The sequence below is a fragment of the Piliocolobus tephrosceles genome, chromosome 11 (assembly GCF_002776525.5).
Source record: "Piliocolobus tephrosceles isolate RC106 chromosome 11, ASM277652v3, whole genome shotgun sequence".
Taxonomy (NCBI): Eukaryota; Metazoa; Chordata; class Mammalia; order Primates; family Cercopithecidae; genus Piliocolobus; species Piliocolobus tephrosceles.
The window spans coordinates 33,495,712-33,517,195 of record NC_045444.1 but is presented as its reverse complement, the minus strand read 5'-3'; the positions used below and the strand labels follow the sequence as shown (position 1 = coordinate 33,517,195).

At 38.1% G+C, this 21,484-nt stretch overlaps 1 protein-coding gene across 1 annotated transcript in view; it reads right to left on the bottom strand.

The window, feature by feature from the left end:
* Window positions 1-9,845, bottom strand: part of ACVR2A (activin A receptor type 2A) — an 87,814-nt gene extending 77,969 nt beyond the window's left edge. The window contains exon 1 of the mRNA XM_023217463.2: window positions 9,156-9,845. Within this exon, the coding sequence (XP_023073231.1) occupies window positions 9,156-9,210 (55 nt within the window). The 5' untranslated portion in view covers window positions 9,211-9,845. The remainder of the gene's footprint in view (window positions 1-9,155) is intronic.
* Window positions 9,846-21,484: the final 11,639 nt, after the last annotated feature.

The window sequence follows — 21,484 nt, the reverse complement described above, 5'->3', positions numbered from 1 at the left end:
AATCTTTCAAAACTTTACTTCTACTGAAAAGTTCTAAAACACTTAAAAAGTTTAAGAGAAGTTGCCCAAGAAAAAAAGATGTGTTAAATTCCCACTAATAAATAGAGACGATTTACTCCATTGCTTCTTCTTAATGCATGCTAAAACAATGAGACCTTAAAGAACTCTTTGTAAGGAACCATGATATTTGAATATTCTAGATATTTATTGGCAGCTATCTGGCTCTCTATAATGATATGTTCTTTGGCTGTATCCTTTAGTCAGAGTATTATTGCACATTAACTGATAAGTAACCTGCAAATGTAAATATCCCCCAAGAATCAAATCTATCTTTTTAATGTTTTACATACCATATCCTTTTATATGGGACTTAAAGATAGATTAAAAACGAATATGTAAGATCTACTCTGGACCAGCTGTTGTGTTATGTGGCATATCAATTCATTTAATACATCTTGGTTTACAAATTTTAAAAGTTAATCTCAGATTTTCAGAAATGTGCCAAGATCTCATAACTTGTCCATACCCCTTCCTCTTGAAATAATGCCTTGGAACAAGCTTGATATATCACATATAGTTATGAAGATGTGAAGAACAGTAGACTTTTCCTTTAAAATAAAAATTTTAAAGTTAATAATCATAACTAGGAAAACTACTCCCTCTAAGCTTTATAAATAGGCTTACTTTTATTACAATATGTAAAGACTTGATTCAATTTTTAAACCTTTTGAAAGGCAATCCCTCCCCACATGTGTAGCCAGTGCTTCTAATGTAGTAACTATCTTCTTGCTTTACATTTATTTTCTTTAGCAATATTAGGGAATAAAGTGATTCCCAGTGTGACTATAGCCAACCAAAGAAAAAAACTAGTCCAAAAGAATGGTCACTGAAAAGTTTAGGTTTCAAGTGTGAATACCGTATACCAAGTTCAGAAAAGTATCTAAATCTACTTCTTTAGAACAGTATATTTTACTGTAGGGTCTCATACAGATTTCAAAGAATATAATCTGGAAGACCAGTATGAGTAATTACTGAAATCTGACCATCATATAAACATAAACAACATACTGAGCCACTAATGCTTAGAATTCTTTAACTAGACATCACAATGAAGACATATCCATCATACAGCCTGCCCTTTTAAGAGAATATTACATGCTATCATGTTTTATTACGTACTCCTGTTTTTCCAAATATATGTCTTTATTTTTATTCATGCTTATCATCTAAAACTATATCTGCCTGTAAACTTTTTTAGTTACGAAGGCACTTTCAATTTTCCTCTGGCTCATTACTTCTTTACCAATTTCATTTAGTAGTGCTATCATCCTACCTTAGTCTTTGAGTTGCTTTTCAGTCCTATATCCACATATGGGGTATTTGGGACATACATCAGGATATGTATCATTCACTCTTACCTCCTCAGTTTTAATTAGTTTTCATCTGAATTTAAGAGTTAATACCCTGAGATTGTCCTACTCCATCAAGCAATTATGAACTCTCTTCATCACACAAATCTCTTCCTCAGATTTAGTCAAAATTTCTCCATCCCACCTTGCCTTCATCCATGGTCAAGTTTACTCTCAAATGCCTGTTGTGTTCCTGATGCTATTTTATGTCTTTTCCTTCATATTAAGATTAATATCTTTCCTAATCTTCTGCTAAGACATTTTTTCCAGTATTAAGTCCAGCAAGTCTTTCCTAAATTAAAAAATACCAACTCCCCCAAATTACAATCTAATTTTGTTTCAGCACCTTCGTGTTTATTCGACTAGTCCAAAAGAGAGAAGACCTTAGTCGGGGAAGAGCCAAGCTGTCCCTTGAGACCAGTTTTCCCTATATTCTATGAATAGGCATACATTCTCTATTGTAGATTAATTAATGACCATATTTTTCAGTGCATGTATTTTTCATTGCACTCATTTATGTAGGTAGCTTCCTTATCCACTAAAAGAGTATTGAATACAGAAAATAAGGATTGTTGAACCAGGTCACTGGTTTTAGGGATTTACAATCCATTAGTGGGTCAATGAATCAATTAATGGGTCATGATCAACGATTTTTAAATGAAATATAATATAAAAATACATAAGTGTCCTGCACATAGTTAAGAGTACACAGTTCATGAAACTTTCATTTCCGATGCACACACACACACATACACACACCCCTACTACTACATGGGAACTAAGTCATAATGCAATGTGTAATTCTTATTGTGAATTATAATCAAAAAAGTATGAAAGCCATGGAACACGAAGATACCTAAGATCCCCTCTAAATCTATATAATTCAAATTATAATTTTAATTATTTTTAAAAATTTAAATTTGAACATAACTTAAAGATATCAAAACAATCAGCAAAATCTTTTCTTAATAAAATGTCACCACTGAACTCTAACCTTAAAATTATAGAATCATAAAGTTTTTAGAGTAGGAAAAAAAATCAGGGGTCATCTAATCCAAGTTCACCACTTCAATACATTAAGAAGGCAACTGTGGCTCAGAGAGGTGAAATAATTTCATCTCATTCATTTAATAAACATTTGCTGAGCACCTATTGTGTACCAGGTTCTAGAAATGGGTGTGTGGATAAAGGAAAGATGTCTTCAAAGAGTAGAAACAGGAAAGTAAACATTTGCACAGTCTAAAGTGGAAATAGGCAAGTAAACATTTGCAATAATTACTGAAATCAAGGTCATTTACAAGGTGTTAGATGAACAGAAAGCAACTAACTCAATCTGGGTTGGGTGACAGAGAAAATGTTTCTAAGGAGGTGATACTTCTCAGTCTTAAAACCAAAAAGGGAAGAGGAAGAGTAACATATAGGAAGGCACCATACTGACATATAATAAAGGATGACACATTTAAGAAACTGCAAGTCAAGTCTGTATGGATGGAATATAGTACTCATGCTGAGGAGAAGCTGCAGCAGAACACCTAGCATTTAATATTCAAACCACTCTCTGAGGTAGGCACTATTAACACCCCCTCATTGTGTAGATGAGAAAACTGAGACACACAAAGGTGAAGTAACTTGACCCAGGCTAGGTTATGAAACCAAGATTTAAACCAATTAAGTCTACATCCAGAGTCTATACTCTTAACCAATACCAAGAGGTTAAAAAAAATAGGCAGGAACCAAATGATGAAGGATTTTTTATGACATTCTAAGACTTTAGATTCTATGATAAAGGTGACCCACAGTCAGCGGAAGGTTTTAAGCAAAGGTGACATATTCAGATTTATTTTTTAATAAGATCACTCCAGCAGCTATGTAGATGGACTATAAAGAAAAGGAAGTAGTGATAGGGAACTGGTGAATCTTAGCTAGAAAAGTGCTACAATAATCAAGTAAGAGAAAATGATAGATAAGCTAGGTACCGGCAGTGCTGACACCAGAGCTCAAGTCTACCAACCTCTATGACCACATTCTTGATCACTATCCATATGAACTTTCCAATTTTTTTCCTCAGGCTCACCACTCTAACAGTTCAAAAAAATCCAATCTCAGAGACAAAAACATATTTCCCTTAAGTCTCTTTATTAAAACAAAGCCTGACCTCTAGATGCACTGGGTATACAAAAGTGACTAAAAAGAAATCTAGGTGGAGAATGACAGAAAGTCAACTTCTATCTACAGTAGTTTTCTTACCTTCTTGATTTCTCCTCCTCCTCCTCCTTCCTCTATACACTATTCCCGGAATTTTCATGTTCAATAGTCAATTTGAAATCAATGTTCTGTCTAGACATGACTATTTTACAATCTAACAGAATTAAATCTACCACAGAGGAAGTCTAATGTGGTCCTATCAGTGGCAATAAATATACTCTTGGGTCCAGTCAAATGTTGGCTTAAACAGAAATGATGAATGAATAATAATATGAGTGAAACTTTTTCTTAAGCAGCAAAGAGTTAAGGAAAACCTGAATATTAAAAAAGAGAATAAGAGCAATCTAAAGTTCAAGCCATTTGATTCCAAGAGAGTAACACTACTCCCAAGGCGGTGTGTGAGGTAGTCCAGAAACCAGCAAATGAAAGAACAGTGGAAAAGACTATCTGGTCAATTCTCAAGCATTCTAAATTCAATTCGTTTTCATTAAAACCATGGGTAAGCCCTCTTGAGCCACCCATGATGCTAAGCAACAAGTGGGTTCCACAAGCAAGCAGTATAGGGAAGTACAGAAGGGTCAGGGGAAGAAAAGGGAGTAGACAAAGAAGGGAGGAAAATGGAAAGGGAACAATGATGAAAGAGAATGGAAAAAACAATGAGTTACAGAGCAGTGAGCAAAAAGTTAAGGCATACCAGTGACCCTAGTATCAAATGTTGCCAAGCTTACCTATAATCTGAGACAATATGGCAACTGGCAACATAACAGACCATGAAAAGACAAATTGTAATCACGGACTTATGAGATATCAAAGATGAGAAAATCAGAGTAACACTTTAAAAAGTCAAAATGTAACAAAATAAAGTCTTAGAATCTAAATAAACAATTTAGAGATTACTAAAATCTCATTCGGTTTAGTTGTGCTTCACTTCTTAAGAACAGTGAGTCTGGTGGACCCAAAAGGTGAAAATGTCAGTATCAGTGAAGGGTATGGAGAGGTGTGTTACAAAAACACTGTGAGGCTCATCTGGACACCATTTGCGGGAATTACTTTAGAATTTTCCTCTCTATGGTATAACGCTACTTAATTTGCTAAGAGTTTCACTGTAATTCTTATCTTGGTTGGCTGGGTTAACTTCCTTAAAACCAGAATTCAAAACAAGGTAAGCATTTTATTAATTATGGTCAAGATTTAACCTTAAAAAGGGAAAGGATCTGCAATAGATCATAAAATATTACTTACTGTATCGTAAATTAGTCTAACGGTAACCAAAACCCAGCTAATGATTTTCAAGGTAATTATGTAATTAAGAGATTAGGTTAAAAGTTTCTTGAAATTAAAGTTAGCTAGACAAACGAAATATCTTTTTTAAAAAAACAGAATTTCTACCTTGAAACTATTCAGGGAACATGTAACAGTGAACATATTTCAGGCAACATGTTAAACACACACGAATATCACCATAAGGCAACCAATGATGTCAGTAAGAATAAAGTAAAGGCAAATATCCTTAAAGATCATATCATGGCAAAGAAAATCCTGGATCTAAAGCAAATATACTAAACTTGACACCTTAAGCAATCATTCATCAGGTCCAGAAACATGCAGTCTTCATGAGCACTCTATCAAAATCGGTGATAGGAGAGTTTATCCATAAGTCATCAGAATATTTTTATTATAGTATAATAGGATGAAAGAATGTGCATATCTATAGTCTGTTTCTCTAATTTAATCATATTCTAATTTAAAAGATAATGAAAAGATTAAAAACTTTCAATACAAGGTCCCCTGGAGATCATCAATACCATGTACTTGTAAAATTTAGATTACTAACTTTAGGGGGAAAACAGCAGAGCCCTTTTACTAATAAACTAATGCTTTTAAAATTTAAGAGTTTAGAACTGAGTTTTTCCTTTTTTAAAAATTTGTATTTTAGGTTCGGGGGTACATGTGAAGGTCTATTACATAGGTAAACTCATATCATGGGGGTTTGCTGTGCAGATTACTTCACCACCCAGGTATTAAGCTCAGTGCCCAATAGTTATCTTTTCTGCTCATCTCCCTCCTCCTACGCTCCATCCTTGAGTAGACTCCAGTATCTGCTGTTCTGTTCTTTGTTTTCATGTTTTCTCGTTATTTTGCTCCTACTTATAAGTGAGAACATGTAATATTTGGCTTTCTTAGAACAGAGTTTTTTGACCTCTACACTAGTGACATACTGAGCCAGATAACTCTTTGTTGTGGAAGGCTGTACCGTGCATTGTAGGACAATTAGAAGCATCCCTGCCCTCTACCCAACTAGATGCCAGTAGCACACCCCGCCCCCTGTTGTGACAACCAAAAATGTTTCCAAATGTCCCATGAATGGGGATTTGGGGAAGTAGGGAGGGGGAATCACCCCAGCTTGAGAACTATTGGCTTAGATCATAAATAGGAAAAAAAAAAATACAAAATGAATGGAGGGAGAATTTTGTTTCATTTTGTTTCTGGTCTCCATGCTTCAATATATTATATTTGAATTTGACCACAGACAGCATTTATAAGAGATTCTGCCTTTTAGAAAATAAAATATTTAACATCCATCACTTGTTAGTCAAAGTTCAAGAGAATCCCAAAAGATTCTCTGTACTGTCAACTCCCCCTCCAACCACACATACATTCACACATACACAGTACTGCCTAGCTGAACTGAAGAAAACATAATTACCATATTTCCATTTCCTATTTCATCAAATACACTGACCATACTGCTCCAGCTCCCACAAAATCCAAAGGAATTCTCAACTTACTTCAATGCAACTCAAATACCACAATAGCTGCATAACTGTAGATAGGATAAATCTAAATACTAAGGCAAGTATTAAAGTCATTCTTATACTTTAACAAACTGTGGGGAAAGATACAAATAAACCACAACGGCTATAAAAAGAAAACTAAGATTTATGTTTTGAAACAGAATCTGAGGAAGTATGAGAGGAATGAAAAAATTCAAAATCAAAGATAATCTGAAGGCACTCCAGGATAGGGGCAAAATTTGAAATGTTTCCCCTGGAATGAGAGAGAGGAGCAAATTATACACTTGGCCATATCCAACAGGAATGGTCTGCATAATCAGTCTCCACAATACATACCATGGGATGGAAACTGAAAAATCAGAGTCCACGCCATAGTAAACATCCCTTCTAAATACCTGGAACAAAACTGTTCCTTACTATTGTTTCCCATTTTGACTTAAAAAAAAAAAAAATCAAGTATCTAGAAATGAAAAACTGACAATCTGAGAATTTTTAAAATTATAAAAACAGTCACCTCATGCTTCCAACATGTCAGATTACACATTTTGTAGAAAAATCAATTAGTTGGAGAAACACAATAACCCTTCTTTAGAGTGCATCTAATCCATAACAAAAGCCTTTTAAAAATCAGACATTTTAAGTACTCAAAATCTTCATGTATAAATATGGATTAAGGTCTTTATGATTATTTCAATTATCTTCAACAGAATCACATATTTTAGTTCAACTGGGAATGTTCATCTTAAAGAGCCTATGCAACAATATAATATTAGTTTAATGTAAGTGGAATATCTATATGCCCTATAGCAACAAAATCACTTTATTTCAAAATTATAGCTATTAACCTCCTGGCCCACTGAAAATAATCCTGGCCCAATGAAAATAATCCCACAAGAAACTAATGCTCAATTATTTCCACTACCAAACCAAGCAGAGGAAGCTGTAAGATCTGTAGCGACAGCCTGCTTTTCAAGAAGTAATACCTTGAGACTGCTCAAGAATAACCTCCTTCATCAATTAGTGTGACTCAGGTGGGTTTGGGAGGGAATAATGTCCACAATTCCTTGGTCAGTGGCCATGATGCCCCTCCTCAAGGGCAAGAGATCAGAACAAGGGATTTGAACAAGAGGAGTTCACCAGCCACAACATATAGAAGCAGAGAAAAAAGAGTACTACTGGAAAGATAAAAACTACATGGTTAAGTCATGTCACAAAAGCAAGAGGTTCAGTGTTATCAAGGCCTTCATTCATTTCAGACACACCATTGTTTAGCTTCCTTCCCAAACCGTGCACAAAAAGAACTGTCAGCCTGCCTTAAGCATGTTCCTTCTTCCATTTAAACAGACATGATTCTTTTGGTTAATCTCTGGCAATGATCGCCATTTCACAACACATTCAGCCCACCCGGAACTGATCAATACCACTACAGACATAAGACTAGACTTTATCCATTTATTAACCACAAGGAAATGTACCATTCAGCAAAATTCTATACATTACAAAAGATTCTATTTAAAGGGGGGTGGGGAAGACGGACACAAACACACACACACAAACACACACACACACACACCCCACAGAGGTACACAAAGAAGACTACCACCCTTTAATTTTCCTGTGGCAAACGAGATAAAGACATGGCCATGAAACCTGTCAATTCGCTCACCCCCCCCCCCCCCGCCCCAGTCCCCTGTAATTCTATGCCACAAGCTCGTAACTGAAATACTAAATTTTACGATAAATAAATCCAATGAGACTTCTTTAAAATGTTTCATCTATTGAACTAACTCTCCTGTTATGTACATCTGCACACCTTTGACCTAGATGCTGTATTCATTTATAGAATTTCAAATACAAAAGACTAGATAGTTGTTCCAACCACTGGTTGCAACCATAGAACGTCCTCACAAAATCAAAATTTCCAATATAAAATGGCCAGTTTATTCCCCCAACCTTGAGCTAAAACCTATTCTATGAGTCCACTATATTTAACAAAATCAATTTCATATGGATTGTTCTAAACCGAACACAATGCTTCAATACAAAGCGTTTAAAGTAAGTATTCCGTAGGTAAGCAAAATCTATGCCCCAAAAGAGCATACAAATGGTGGTTGAAAGCCAGCATATTACCAACACCAAGCGGCATACCTCTTCTGTACTGGGTTATAGTTAACACTCCAACAACCACTACAACTATTTTTAACACTGCTGGACACTGAAGTTGAAGAAAACGTGAGGGGAGACCCAGATTAAATTGCTGATAGGATGTATTGTTTCTCACAGCCAAAATTAAGCAGCAACTGGCCTGATCTATGTCGTGATATTTACCGGTGAAGCACTAATTAAACGACGACAAAAAGCAACCCTTGTTTTGGAGGAGTCCACACTAAATACTCCTTTCAGATCTCAACCTTTGCATAAATTGTCACTTGTGGTATTTGCGGCTTAATTGCAACCCAACCAGCGCTGTCATCCAGTTATGGCCACAAAACATGACTTTCTCACTTCCACAACAACACAGCACTCACTCTTATCAGCTCGCCGACCCAACTCAAAAGGAGAAAAATGCATGAAGGTTTGTAGATCACAATCAGACCTGGGAGGGGGGTGGCAGTCGAGGGGCGCAGGGAGTGGGCAACCTCCTCAGGCTTCACTGGAGTCTCCGACCCGACACCAGCCGCGGCCCCCAGCAGCGGCCGCCGCGGCCGCAGGAGCAGCCCCGCCGCGCCGCGCTCCCTGCACCTACCTGAAGAACAGGAGATAAGAAAGACTGCAAACGCCAACTTTGCAGCAGCTCCCATTTTCCCGAGGCGCCGGGGAATCCGGAGGAAGTTCTCGCTAGATATCCAGTTCCCTGGGTCTTCCTCGGAGACAAACCTCCTGGTGTAAAATCAACCGTCATAAAACATATTCGGAAGCCCAGACCAAAAATAAAAAAATTTAAAAACTAAAAAAAAAAAACGTTCACTGGGTTTTAAAAAAAGAAAAGAAAAAAGAGCACAACGATAAAAAATAAAATGCACCACGGGGGAAAAACCGCCACACACACGCACAACACACAAAACCAAACAACGAAAAGCCAACAACAACAAAAGCGGGTTTAAATCACTGTCAAAATCACTGTCAGCTCCGCTCGCCTCTCCCGTCTCTGGGAACAAAACGCCAGGCTGAGGCGACGAGGAGGCGGCGGCGGCGGCGGCGTCCGCAGCCGCCCGGACAGTCTGGGAACCGACTGGGTCCGACGTCCGGACCGACCTTCAACCCGGACACCTAAAGTCCGAGGACCACTGGTGGCCGAGCTCGCGACGGTGGCGGCGAGGCGGCTGCGGCGCGGGGAAGGAGCGGCTGGCGGCAGCGGCAGCGGTGCAGGCGGCGGCCAAGTTCTGGTCCAGGCTCTGGCTCCGGCTCCGGGCTCCGGGCTCGGCCGCGTTTTCGGTCTCCTGGCCTCCGCCGGGCTCCGCCCCCCAAACTTCCGGTTCCGGCCCGAAGCTGGAAGCCAGGCGCAGCGGAGGAACGCTCGGCGGCAGCTGCGGCGGCGGCGGCAGCGGCGGCGGCGGCCGGGCGCAGCGCGCGTGCCGGGCCGGGAGCGCGAGGAGATTGTCGGGGAAGCGAGGCGGGAGAGGGGGAGGGGTGAGAGAGCGAGGGCGGGGCCGAGTGGAGGGCGAGGAGGCGGGGCGGACGGAGGCTCGATACCGCGAGGCCTCGGCGTCCGGCCTGCTTGGGCGAGAGATACCGCGACAAAGGGGCGCGGGCGCCTCAAAGTCCCTAAGCTGTGGCTGGGCTGTTGGCCGGGCGAGTAGATGCGGGCTGGGCTGGGCACGACCCGTTTCAAATCGCGTCCCACGGGCCTCTCTGGAGCGCCCGCCGGAGGGTTTAGGGGAAGCCCAAGAGGAACAGGACCCCGAGGTGGGGCGAGTGGCCGGGGACTTCTCCAAGGGGCGTCTGCGGCGCCCAGTCTTTCCTCTGGGGGGACGCCTCGTCCGCTCTAAGACCGAGGAGTCGGTGGAAGGCGGACGTGGGAGCTGTTTCGCCGCGACCGCCGAGCTGCCCAGGCGAGCTCGCGACGCGCGAGCTGGTGTCGGCGCCCCCAGACTTAGCACTGCGTCCCACCGCTGCAGCTTCTGCACACGCGTGCTGTCTTGGTGACTGGAAAAGAAAAGAAAAAACTCACGGAGAAGGGCTGTCCACCCGCTCAGGATATTCACGCCATTTATCACGATGCGCAACTTGAATCCATTCCCGCCGTTCCTTTTACACACAAAGCATTGTGTTGAGAACTGTTTTGCAAGTCATAGGAGCGCAAATGTTTGTTTACTGCGCTTTGAAGAAAAAACTGAGAATTTCGAACGACATATTTGATGATCAGACAAGTGATTACTTGTTTAAATTTTAGCTCTTTATAAGGGCCTGTTTTTACCCCTTAATCCATGTTGATTGCTTACAAGCTGTGTGCTAGGCACGGAATGGGAACCAACAGGTAAAAATAGGATGGATTCCCTACCTCAAGTAGCTTTTAGTATTTGCTGTATGTAGTTGGCTGCAGAATACAAACTAAAGACTATTGAAGGTAGTTGCTGTATCATTTACCACACTTCAGTGAGCTTCGTGAAGGTACAGATCTTGATTTTTTTCCTTATTTTATTCCAGCACCCAGCAGTATCAACTAGCACAAAAGTGCTTAATAAATAATTGTATAAATGACTAAGGGATGACTGCCTTTCTCTTGAATACAGTCTCCCTTAATGTACTCTACGAAGTTTTGGTTTTTAAATAATAAAGCAACTGTACTATATGGCTAATTCATGTTTCACTTGTGGTTTACTGATTCCCACCTTTTCCCACAAAGCCAAGTCTTCTCACTTATATTTATAGCAGTTTACTTCCTCTAAATTACTCTGTATATCTGTCTATTAAGTTCATCCTGTAATTATCTGCCCATTTCTACAACTTGTCAGGGTTATTAATAATCACTTTGGCTCTTTAAATTCTCTGCAAGATTTCCAGTTCTCAAATCGTGGTGCTCAGAATTTGACTGACACTTGCAACAGTTACAAAGTCCCAAGTTGGTGTTAAAGGTATCTGAATGATCTCATGTACTCCCATCTTTATGAGTTGGTCAAAGAAATATGTATAAACCTTCCGTTCTCTGGTTGATTTAAGAATTGCACTAACGGTTCTGGAATGGAAGAGTATATTTTACTGTAGAAACACTTGAAGTTCATTACAGAATTTGATGTCAGGGTCAGGCCGCACTCTTGTCTTATCTGTGCATCATTTCAATATTTCTTTAATTGTGAAACCAGAGCAAGTGGAATAACTGGAATAGCGAGTAATACAACTGAAACTTGAAAATATATTCTTTATCTTACCAACTAAATTTGCCAGTGTAAGAATAAGCATGAAAAATGTTTTTCTGTAGTATTAAAGAGAAGCAGCCAGGCTTCACTAGGACATTCCTTTCTAACAAAGACAAAAAATAACTCCATGGGAAAAGTATTAACCAGTAACAGTAGCTATTCTGTTCCTAAATGTGTTCGTTTACCCCCTTGTTTTTTTTTGTTTTGTTTTGTTTTTAATTCAAAAATAATGTAACCTAAAATGACAAGGAATTGTGACTGATTCCCACTGGAGCTTCAAAGCTTAAAAGGAGGTAGCCACAGCTAACCCCATTGCCCTTCTTTCCTCCCTGTTTTCTAGAATCACTTTTTAAAATCCACAAATCCAACAACCACTTCCTAACACACTGCAAGGTGTAAAACCTGGTTTGGGAAGGAAAATGAGAAAGGAGAGGAAAGGAAAAGGAAACATGAATTCTAATCTATCAGAGCATCGGACATTATGAGATAAACATCTTTAGCTAACTTCATTCACTTCCCAACCCCAAGACTTAGCCTTGTGGCCACTCCATTCTAGCAAACTCCAATGCTAGAATTTGAAGTTCAGAGTCCTGCCAAGTTCAATTGAACTGAAAATTATTCCCAGGTGGAACAATCTTGAGAAGCCAGTTCAGTCTAGAGTGTTGGCTGGATGAGGAGATGAGGTAAATAAGTGACACACATCTGCTTCCAGAGTAAAAGATTTTGTGTTATAAACTCATGTCTCAAAAATATGTGAAGAAGTTTAAATCTTCAGTTCTGAAGTAGAGCTGGAAATGAACTGGGTTATAATTGAACTTGCCTTTGGACCCACCAACAGACACTTTAGCAAGACATGTCTAATCTCTTCCTTCATGTTCAGGAAGATGACTGAAAACCTTTGGAGTATGAAGGATGTTAAGTTCCCCTTAAATGAAGGATTTAGAAGCATTTCGGCTGCTTTCTAGCTACTATAAAAATCTCATATGTTCAGATAACATGGGCATTCTTGAAGTGGCACAAGTAACGAATTTCTTATATGCCAATGCTGTAAGGCATAATGCATGGGGAATAAATTTGGTAACTTGGTGAGTCCAAGGAAGGGAGAAATGATCGATGTCTCTTTTATAAATAACCCCCTCTCCTTAAGTGCCCAAGGTGGGAAGAAAATTGTCTACATCCTAGCTTTTGCTGCTATTTATTCCTCCCCTTCTACTTATGTCCATCTATATAGTACTGCACTATGTCAAGGGGGTCAAAAAGACATATTGAGAAGGATAAGAATGTGGGAATGGATAAGGGGAAAAGTGTTAAGACAAAAGATTTTAGGTGAAGAAAGTGAGTTAGAAGAGTTAAGAGAACTGTGATGTAATACAAATCTCAAAGACCAATTGATTTCTCTCTAACGTCCCAGAGGTAATATTTGACTTTTTCTCCCCACTATCACTCCCTTCAAAATTCAAGAAATGTGTAGGAAACAAAACTAACAGGCTTAATTTGGCAACGATTCTTTCCTACCCTCTACTTTAAATTCATGACCACAGTTGCTTAATTTTCTTGAACAGGTACTAGGACTCAATTCCTCCCCATGCTGATAACCACAGTGCCTACTCTAACGCCACTGAACAACTGTCAGAATCCACACCCCCAAGTGGTTCTGAATTATGGCATTACTGATGCTCCCCCATTGGCGGGTAGCAGGTGGGAAAGGTGTTGGTTTGGACAATAACTGGCAAGGGTGGTGGCACTGGATTTTAGTGTCCTGGGACTAGGATGCTAAATACTCCGCAGGAGGTTGGGCATTTAGCATACCCAACAAAGAATAGTTCAGGATTTGAGATCTATTACCTTAAACCAATATCAAATGGAAGGATGATGTAGTAAACCCACATTACTCAAAGTGTATGTCTTAAACTAGTGCTGGTCTCAAACGATTTACTAATATTTAATGAGATACGCAAGGACATAGACAACAATTGTTTAGAAATTTTGTAGCGACTTGATACTAATTTATGTCTGTTGAAAGTATAAAATAATTGAGCTTATGTTTTGTTATTGTTTTAATTTCAAGGGTTTTGCTTTCTGTTTTTATTTTTGAGATAGGTCTCACTCTGTCACCTAGGCTGGTGTGCAGTGGTGCAATTACCACTCACTGCAGTCTTGACTTCCCAGGCTCTGGTGATCCTCCCACTTTAGCTTCCTGAGTAACTGGGACTACAGACGTGTGCCAAACATACCCAGCTAATTTTTTTTTTCAACTTTTTTGTAGAGACAGCATTTTGCCATATTGCCCAGGCTGGTCTTGAACTCCTGAGCTCAAGTGATCTGCCTACCTCAGCCTCCCAAACTGCTCAGATTACAGGTTGAGCCACTGTACCTGGCCTCAAGTTCTTAGTGATTCAATTTTATTGTACTTTGACTTCACGAAGGTCTCATAGATTGGAAATTCATCATAGAAAATCTAAGAGTGGATTTCCTGCTGGAGTAGAAAGCAGACTACATACACAATTCTTTCTCAAAAAAAAAGTCCTTCATCCATTTTGACAAGGGCTTAAAATCTTGAATAAAGCTTTGATGTTATAGTCCTGAAATTTTCTATAATACAAGTCTGCATAAGGGTCAGTCATTTTCATTACACTCTCTGTGGCATTCATTTATTCAACAAGTAACTATTAGGTACAGAATTTGTGCTAGGTTTTGGTTGTACACGTGTCAAATGAAATGAATATAGTTTCCACCATCACTGAACTGACAGTATCATGAAGAAGACAGGAAAACAGCCAGTAAACAAGTAATTCCCAAATGGAAAGGATTATTTATAAAAGAACCAGAATGCTGAGATAAAGAGCAATGGGATAGTATAGGAAGAGGGAATCTATTTAGAGAAAATGATTCAGGAAGGACTTACAAAGGATGTGACATTTCAACTGGAACCTGGAAGATGAAAAGAAGATAACCATGAAAGAAGCTAGTGAAGAAGAAACAGTATGTATGATATATTTAAGAAATTGAAAGAAGGCTCTCATGGCAATGAGGAGAGTAGTATGAATAAGGAGAGAGAGGAAAATAGGCTCCAGTCTATGCAACAGCCTATGGATGAAAGTAAGGTCCTTGGTTTTTAGTCAAAGTGAAGTAGCAATTCATTGGAGGGTTTTAAGTCAGGGAGTTGTGCGGTCTGGCTTATGTTTAACAGATCACTCTGGCTGTTACATGGAGAGTGAGTTGTAAGAGATTACCAAAGCAAGCAGAGAAATTAGTTAGACGGGTATTACAGTAAGTCAGACACGAGACGATAATATTGTAAACTAATACAGAAAGAAGTAGGCAGATTTAAGATATGTTCTGGAAGATATGCTGATGGATTGGATGACTCCTGCTTTTTTTCTTGAGCAAATGAGTAGAGGTCATGTCATTTATTGAGATGGGGAAGATTTAAAAGGAAGAGATATTATAGGGCAGAAACTGGAAAGATGAATAGTGAAAATACTCAGTTTTTAAAATATTATATTTAAGATGCCTGTGAGACACTCAAATGGAGATAGATGTAACATAAGCAAGTGGATCTACATGACTGAAGTTTGGAGCAACATGCAATGCTACAGATATAAATCTGGGAGTTGTCACCATACAAATGGTATTTAAGGCCATAGAAATGAATGAGTATCTAAATAGGGAGTAGAGAGAGAGAAGAAGAAATGTAGCAATCAAGTGGAGGATTAAAAGCCAGGAAAGGGAATGAAGAAGTGGTGGGCAGAGATGAAACAAAAACCAGGGGCGACGGATGTCACATGTGGGAGTCTTTTACAAAAGGAAGATAGGGACAGTGTTGAATCCGATAGAGGCATACAGCAAAATGAAAAACAAAAATGTAAGCCATTGGATGTGGCATCATGGAAGGAATTAATGTCCTTGACGGTAGTGTCAGCAAAAGCTAGATGGAAATATTTGAAGTCAATGGTAAATGAAAATTTAGAAACATCAAAAATAACAAAGCCTTGGCGGGCACAGTGGCTCATGCCTGTAATCCCAGCACTTCAGTAGCCCAAGATGGGCAGATCACCTGAAGTTGGAAGTTCAAGCCCATCCTGACCAACACGGCGAAACCCCGTCTCTACTAAAAATACAAAAATTAGCCAGGCGTGGCAGTGCATGCCTGTAGTCCCAGCTACTCAGGAGGCTGAGATACAAGAATTGCTTGAACCCGGGAGGCGGAGGCTGCAGAGACCTGAGATCGTACCACTGCACTCCAGCCCGGGGGATAGTGTAAGACTCAGTCTTAAAAATAAATAAATAAATGCATACATAAATAAAAACAAAATACAAAAAGAACAAAGCCTGAAAGACATTTGGCTATTTTTTAAAAATCAAATAAATGGGATGGTGGCTAAAGGGAAATGCACAATCAAGAGAGGATTTTATTTTGTTTCTCTTTTTAGAGGAGACATCATAAATTACATATGTAAACTCATAGGTATGGTGCCATATGAGGAAAGATTGAAAATGCTGAAGAAAGGAAAACTGAATGGGCAAAATACTTGTGAAGGCAAGAAAGGACAAGCTTCAGAACATGAGAGTTAGGTTGGCCTTTGAGAAGAGAGTGGCTGTTCTCTTCCTCTTTCTCCTCTTCCTCCTCCTCCTCCTCTTCCTCCTCTTCCTTTTGAGGCAGGAAGCAGATGAGTTTACAGAACTGAACACCAGAGAATGATGGCAATCCCAGCTGAGGGCTCTTCTTTTCTCTGAAATATAAAGCAAGCTTAAAGTAAAAGGGGCATGATGAAAAGGTACAAAAGAGTCCTAAATGAGACTAGAGAGAGAGGGTTTATAGTGGAGTTGCCAGGGTTGAGTGCTCATTTGAGATTGGTGACTCCAGTCTACCCAGCTGTGTGATTATTTTCTGCAACATAGAGGTGTTGGCAGGCATGGAGAAGGCAGATGATTGAGTTCTTACATGGTTGGATGTATTAAGTAAGTGATTTTGAGAAAGTGAGGAGTAATGAAATTATGGGAATTATATGAGAGCCGTTGGAACAATGACTCACAGAATATGAGTTGGACAAAAAGGACAGTCTAGAAGAGGCTACATGAATAGAAAGAATTGATAGGAGAATGAATTAGATCAGGGGTCCCCAACTCCCAGATCACAGACCTGTACTGGTCTGTGGCCTGTTAGGAACCATGCCACACAGCAGGAGGTGAGCAGCAGTCCAGCAAGCATTATCACCTGCACTTCACCTCCAGAGATCAGCAGCAGCATTAGATTCTCGCGAGCCCTATTGTGAACTACATATGCGAAGAATCTAAATTGTGCACTCCTGATGAGACTCTAATGCCTGATAACCTGAGTGGAACAGTTTCATCCTGAAATTATCCAATCCTGCCATGGAAAAATTGTTTTCCACAAAACCAGTCCCTGATGTCAAAAAGGTTGGGGACCGCTGGATTAGAGGACTCATACCATTAGGAGGATCCATTACTTCTTGGCAGATATTTAAGCAAGTGAACTAGAAGGATAGGAGCTATGGCCAGAGACTAGAAATTAGCAAGATTTTGGAGAGGAATTGTGTCTGGGAATGACAATGGCCAGGGAGTTACCACAGCAGTGATAGAAAAAATGGTCACTGGTGATGAGGTGGTCCAAGAATTGGGATGTCAAAGCATCCAGGGTGTTGGATGAGTCAATCTGTGCTGAGAGAAAATTATCATAACATTTTAGGAATAATTATTATTTAATTCTCTATTTCTAAAGAATTATAAATAAGAAAAGAAAAATAATAGGTGTAAGTTTAATATTATTTGGTGTGAATGTAAATTTTTGCACTTTGGCGACAGAGAATAATATAGAGTACTTTTTACAGTTTTTTTTTTAAAGCCTGTAAAGAAAAGAATGATTGTTTTTCTTTTTATTTTTTAGATTTTTGTTTTCTTAGGCTTAACTACACTGGATTCTCCCACCTGTTTAAGAATGCAAATTAAACAAAACACTTAACTGCACTTTATTGTGCTTCATTTTAACTTAGAATAATTTTAATCAAAGCCATACTGAAGCTTTAGGAGAAACTAAATTGTAGTAATGTTTGCAGTGATTTTAACTGGTCAAAATACATTGTGTGCATTTCTTTATATTCAAAAGCAGTTATTATTAGCTACTCCTGAAATTAAGTAGTAATTTTATCCTATTTTCCAATTAACAAATACAAAGGTTAAATGGCTTGCCCAGGGACACAAATTGAATCAGTAGTAGAAATGGGATTATAACTCCAAACTACTAACTCAAAGCTTAGTCCAATGAGCCATGCTGTTTCTCAAGTAGTAAGCATATTAATTGTTCCTTCAAGCAGGAAACAGAGCTCTAAATGGAGCATGTCCCATCCAGAAAGCCTATGCAACACAGTAAAAAGACCTACTTCTTTTACTTAGTTAAAACAAACAAACAGCAACAACAACAACAACAAAAAAACAAACAAAACCACCCCCCCGGCCACAGAACTGTTAAACATGCCTTTTTGTTAAAGAGGAAATAATTGGTATCAATTCGAAAAATTATACAAAATAACCGTTACAAAAAAGCACTAAATTTTATAGTTATAAAACCAAAAGAATTTCTGATATTGTTTTTCAGTGCTGTCATTAGACCTGGGTTACACAGAATGGTGAATTTGCTGTATCAGATAAACACCAAGATAATTCAGGCATCCAATTTACCCTTTGTTATTTAGGCTAATCATAGAAAAATAGCAATTGTACAAATTTTATTTAATATTTGAATAAATGTCTTCCTGACTCATTTTTCTTTTTTCAAGTCCATCCAGGTACATAATTGTTTTTCAGTCAATTTTGACTCTGTAATTTTAAAACCACAAATGAGAAGATTATTGAAAGTAGATTCTTTTTAAATTGCAAATTAAAAGTAAATAATTCTATTTCCGCTTCTGGCTATGATAGAATACTTTATATTACATTAACTCTCTATTATGAACAACTATTTTAAAATAATTTATTCAACAACTATTTGAAGCCACTAGAGAGGAAGTAATGAAGACAGTACGCGGGGGACAAAGAACCCAGAGAGGAGATGAATTGAGCCCCGCATTCACCTAAGCTTTTCACTTTGGTACTTGCAGATTCACAGCATAAGTAAGAGACGCTAAGAAGAAAGTAGCAGTCTGGGCTTACGTAGTTTCACTGGGTTGGGGAGAAAGATGTTGGAGTTTGAGGTGCCAAAGTGATTAGGACTTGAGGAACTAAGATCCAGGAGTTGAGAAAACCAAAAGGGAGGAAGTCCAAAATTCTGTGCAACATCCCTTCAAGGCAGGTGCTGACTCCTCAACTATGAAGGATGAAATGTAGAAAAATTAAGGATAAAGAAGCAAGCTGGACATTAAAGAGTTTAGCCAAGATTTTGGCAATTTTGGAGACCTTAGGAACCAGAGATGGGAATTTGGGGACCACCAAGGAGGGAAAGCCCAAGTGAAATACCTCAGGATGTCAGATGAGAACTCAAGAAGATGATTCTGTGCAAAGTAAAGGCTAAGCTTTACGATTTAGGACAAACTGGAAGTTGATGAGTCCCTAAAATCTGAAATCCAAATCTAAATTGATATGAAAGTCCATGCATTATATGACTGATGGAGCAAGTTAAATTCTTTCTGGAAAAAGATAACTTAATGGAGAGTTTTTGCAATTTTTCACAATGCCTAGCATTCATTAAAAACTTACCAACCACGTAAAACATAGGGCCAAATGGAAATGCTGTAACCAAAATTAGAAGAATTATAATAAATTAAAATATGGGTATATAGTATATTAAGCACAGCAGAAAAAACAATAGTGAATCGAGAGGACGGATGTAGTAAATATTCAGATTTAAGGATAGAGAGTAAAAAGGATGGGAAATACAGAAGAGATCATAAGAGATATATATGACAATTTAAGTTCTGATGTATCTGTAATTGGAATCCCAGAAGGATAGAACATTAATTGAACAAAAGCAACATTTGAAAAGCTGTTGGCAACTAATTTTACAAAACTAATAAAGAAATCTAGCCATGAATTTGAGAAGCTCCACAATCTGCATTCGGGAAAATTTGTTTATAAATACACCTAGAACATTGTATTCAAACATCTGAAAAGCAATGATAAAAATGAAATACTGACAATAGAGAATAAATACACATTACTTTCAAAGGAGTAAAAATAAGACTTAGTGCTGACTTTCCAATGGAAACTATGGAAACAATGGAATGACATCTTCAAAGTTCTGAAAGAATACAATTGCCAAGCAAGAATTCTATAATCATAAAAATATCCATCAAAAAGGAATGTTAAATAAGTATATTTTCAGACAAACAAAATTGGAGCAAGTCTGTTGCTAGTAGACTCACACTAAAAGAGAATGTAAGGGTTTTTTTCATTTTTATTTTCGTTTCCTTTTTTTTTTCTAGTTTCTAGACCTAAGCTTAATTTTTCATATTTAAACATGGAACTGCAGAAAAAATTAATAACACAGGGAAGGGTAAATATATGAGTAAATCTGAATATAAACAATAGCAGTAATATATTATAGGTTTTAAAAATAGATGTAAAATTAAAATACATGACAGCAATTGCACAAAAAGTAAAAAGAGAGTGTTTTAGTCTAGGCTGCTATTACAAAATATCATAGATTGTGTGGTTTAAACAACAAGCATTTATTTCTCGAAGTTCTGGAGGCTGGGAAGTCCAAGATCAAGGTGCCAAAAGATTCAGTTCCTGGTGAGGGCCCTCTTCCTGGCTTGCAGCCAGCCAGCCACCTTCTGGCTCTGTCTTTGCATGGGAAGAGAGAAAGAGAGAGAATGCATGAGTGCACAAGTGAGCAAGGACTCTGATCTCTTTATCTTCTTATTAGGGCACTAATTCTATCACAGGGATCATCCCGAAGCACCCACCTCCAAATACTATTATGCTAGGGATTAGGGATTCAATACACAAATTTCATTATGGACATTCCACTCATAACAAGAGCATTTGTAAGGTCCTTGCATTATTCAAGGAGTAATAAATGTACTAACTTAAGGTAGTCTGTAACAAGTGAGGATTAATATTGGAATCTATTATTTTAGGGTAACCAATAAAATAATAAATATATAACTAACACTCTAGTAGAGTAAATGGAATAATAAACCTTTGATTAACCTAATAGAAAGAAAAACAGAAAACAGCAAAATAGAGAAAATAGTAAGATGGTAATATAAATCCCAATATGTAAATAATTGCATTAAACTAGTGGTATTAATACTCCAATTAAATGACAAAGATGGTCAGAGTAAATAAGAAAAATAATACCCAACAATATGCTGCTTATAAGATATACATTTTAAATATAAGGACTCTTGAAGGTTGAAAGTAATAGTATGAAAGACATAACATAAAAATATAACCAAAAGAAAATGGTGCAGCTGTACTCATATCAGGCAAAGCAGATTCTAAAGCAAAAGGTATTAGTAGAGAAAATAATAGTTTCATAATGATAAAGGGATCGATAGAATTTTAAACTTAAATTTAAAGATAATAATATAGCCTTAAAATACAGGAAGAAAGACATTACAGAAATAAAATATTGAATAGACAAATTAGAGAACCATAGTTGAAGATCTTTTTAATAACTATTTTAGTAATTATGGTGAAGAACACTATACCTAACAACTGCAGAATGTAAGCATATTGCTAATTCTCATGGAACATT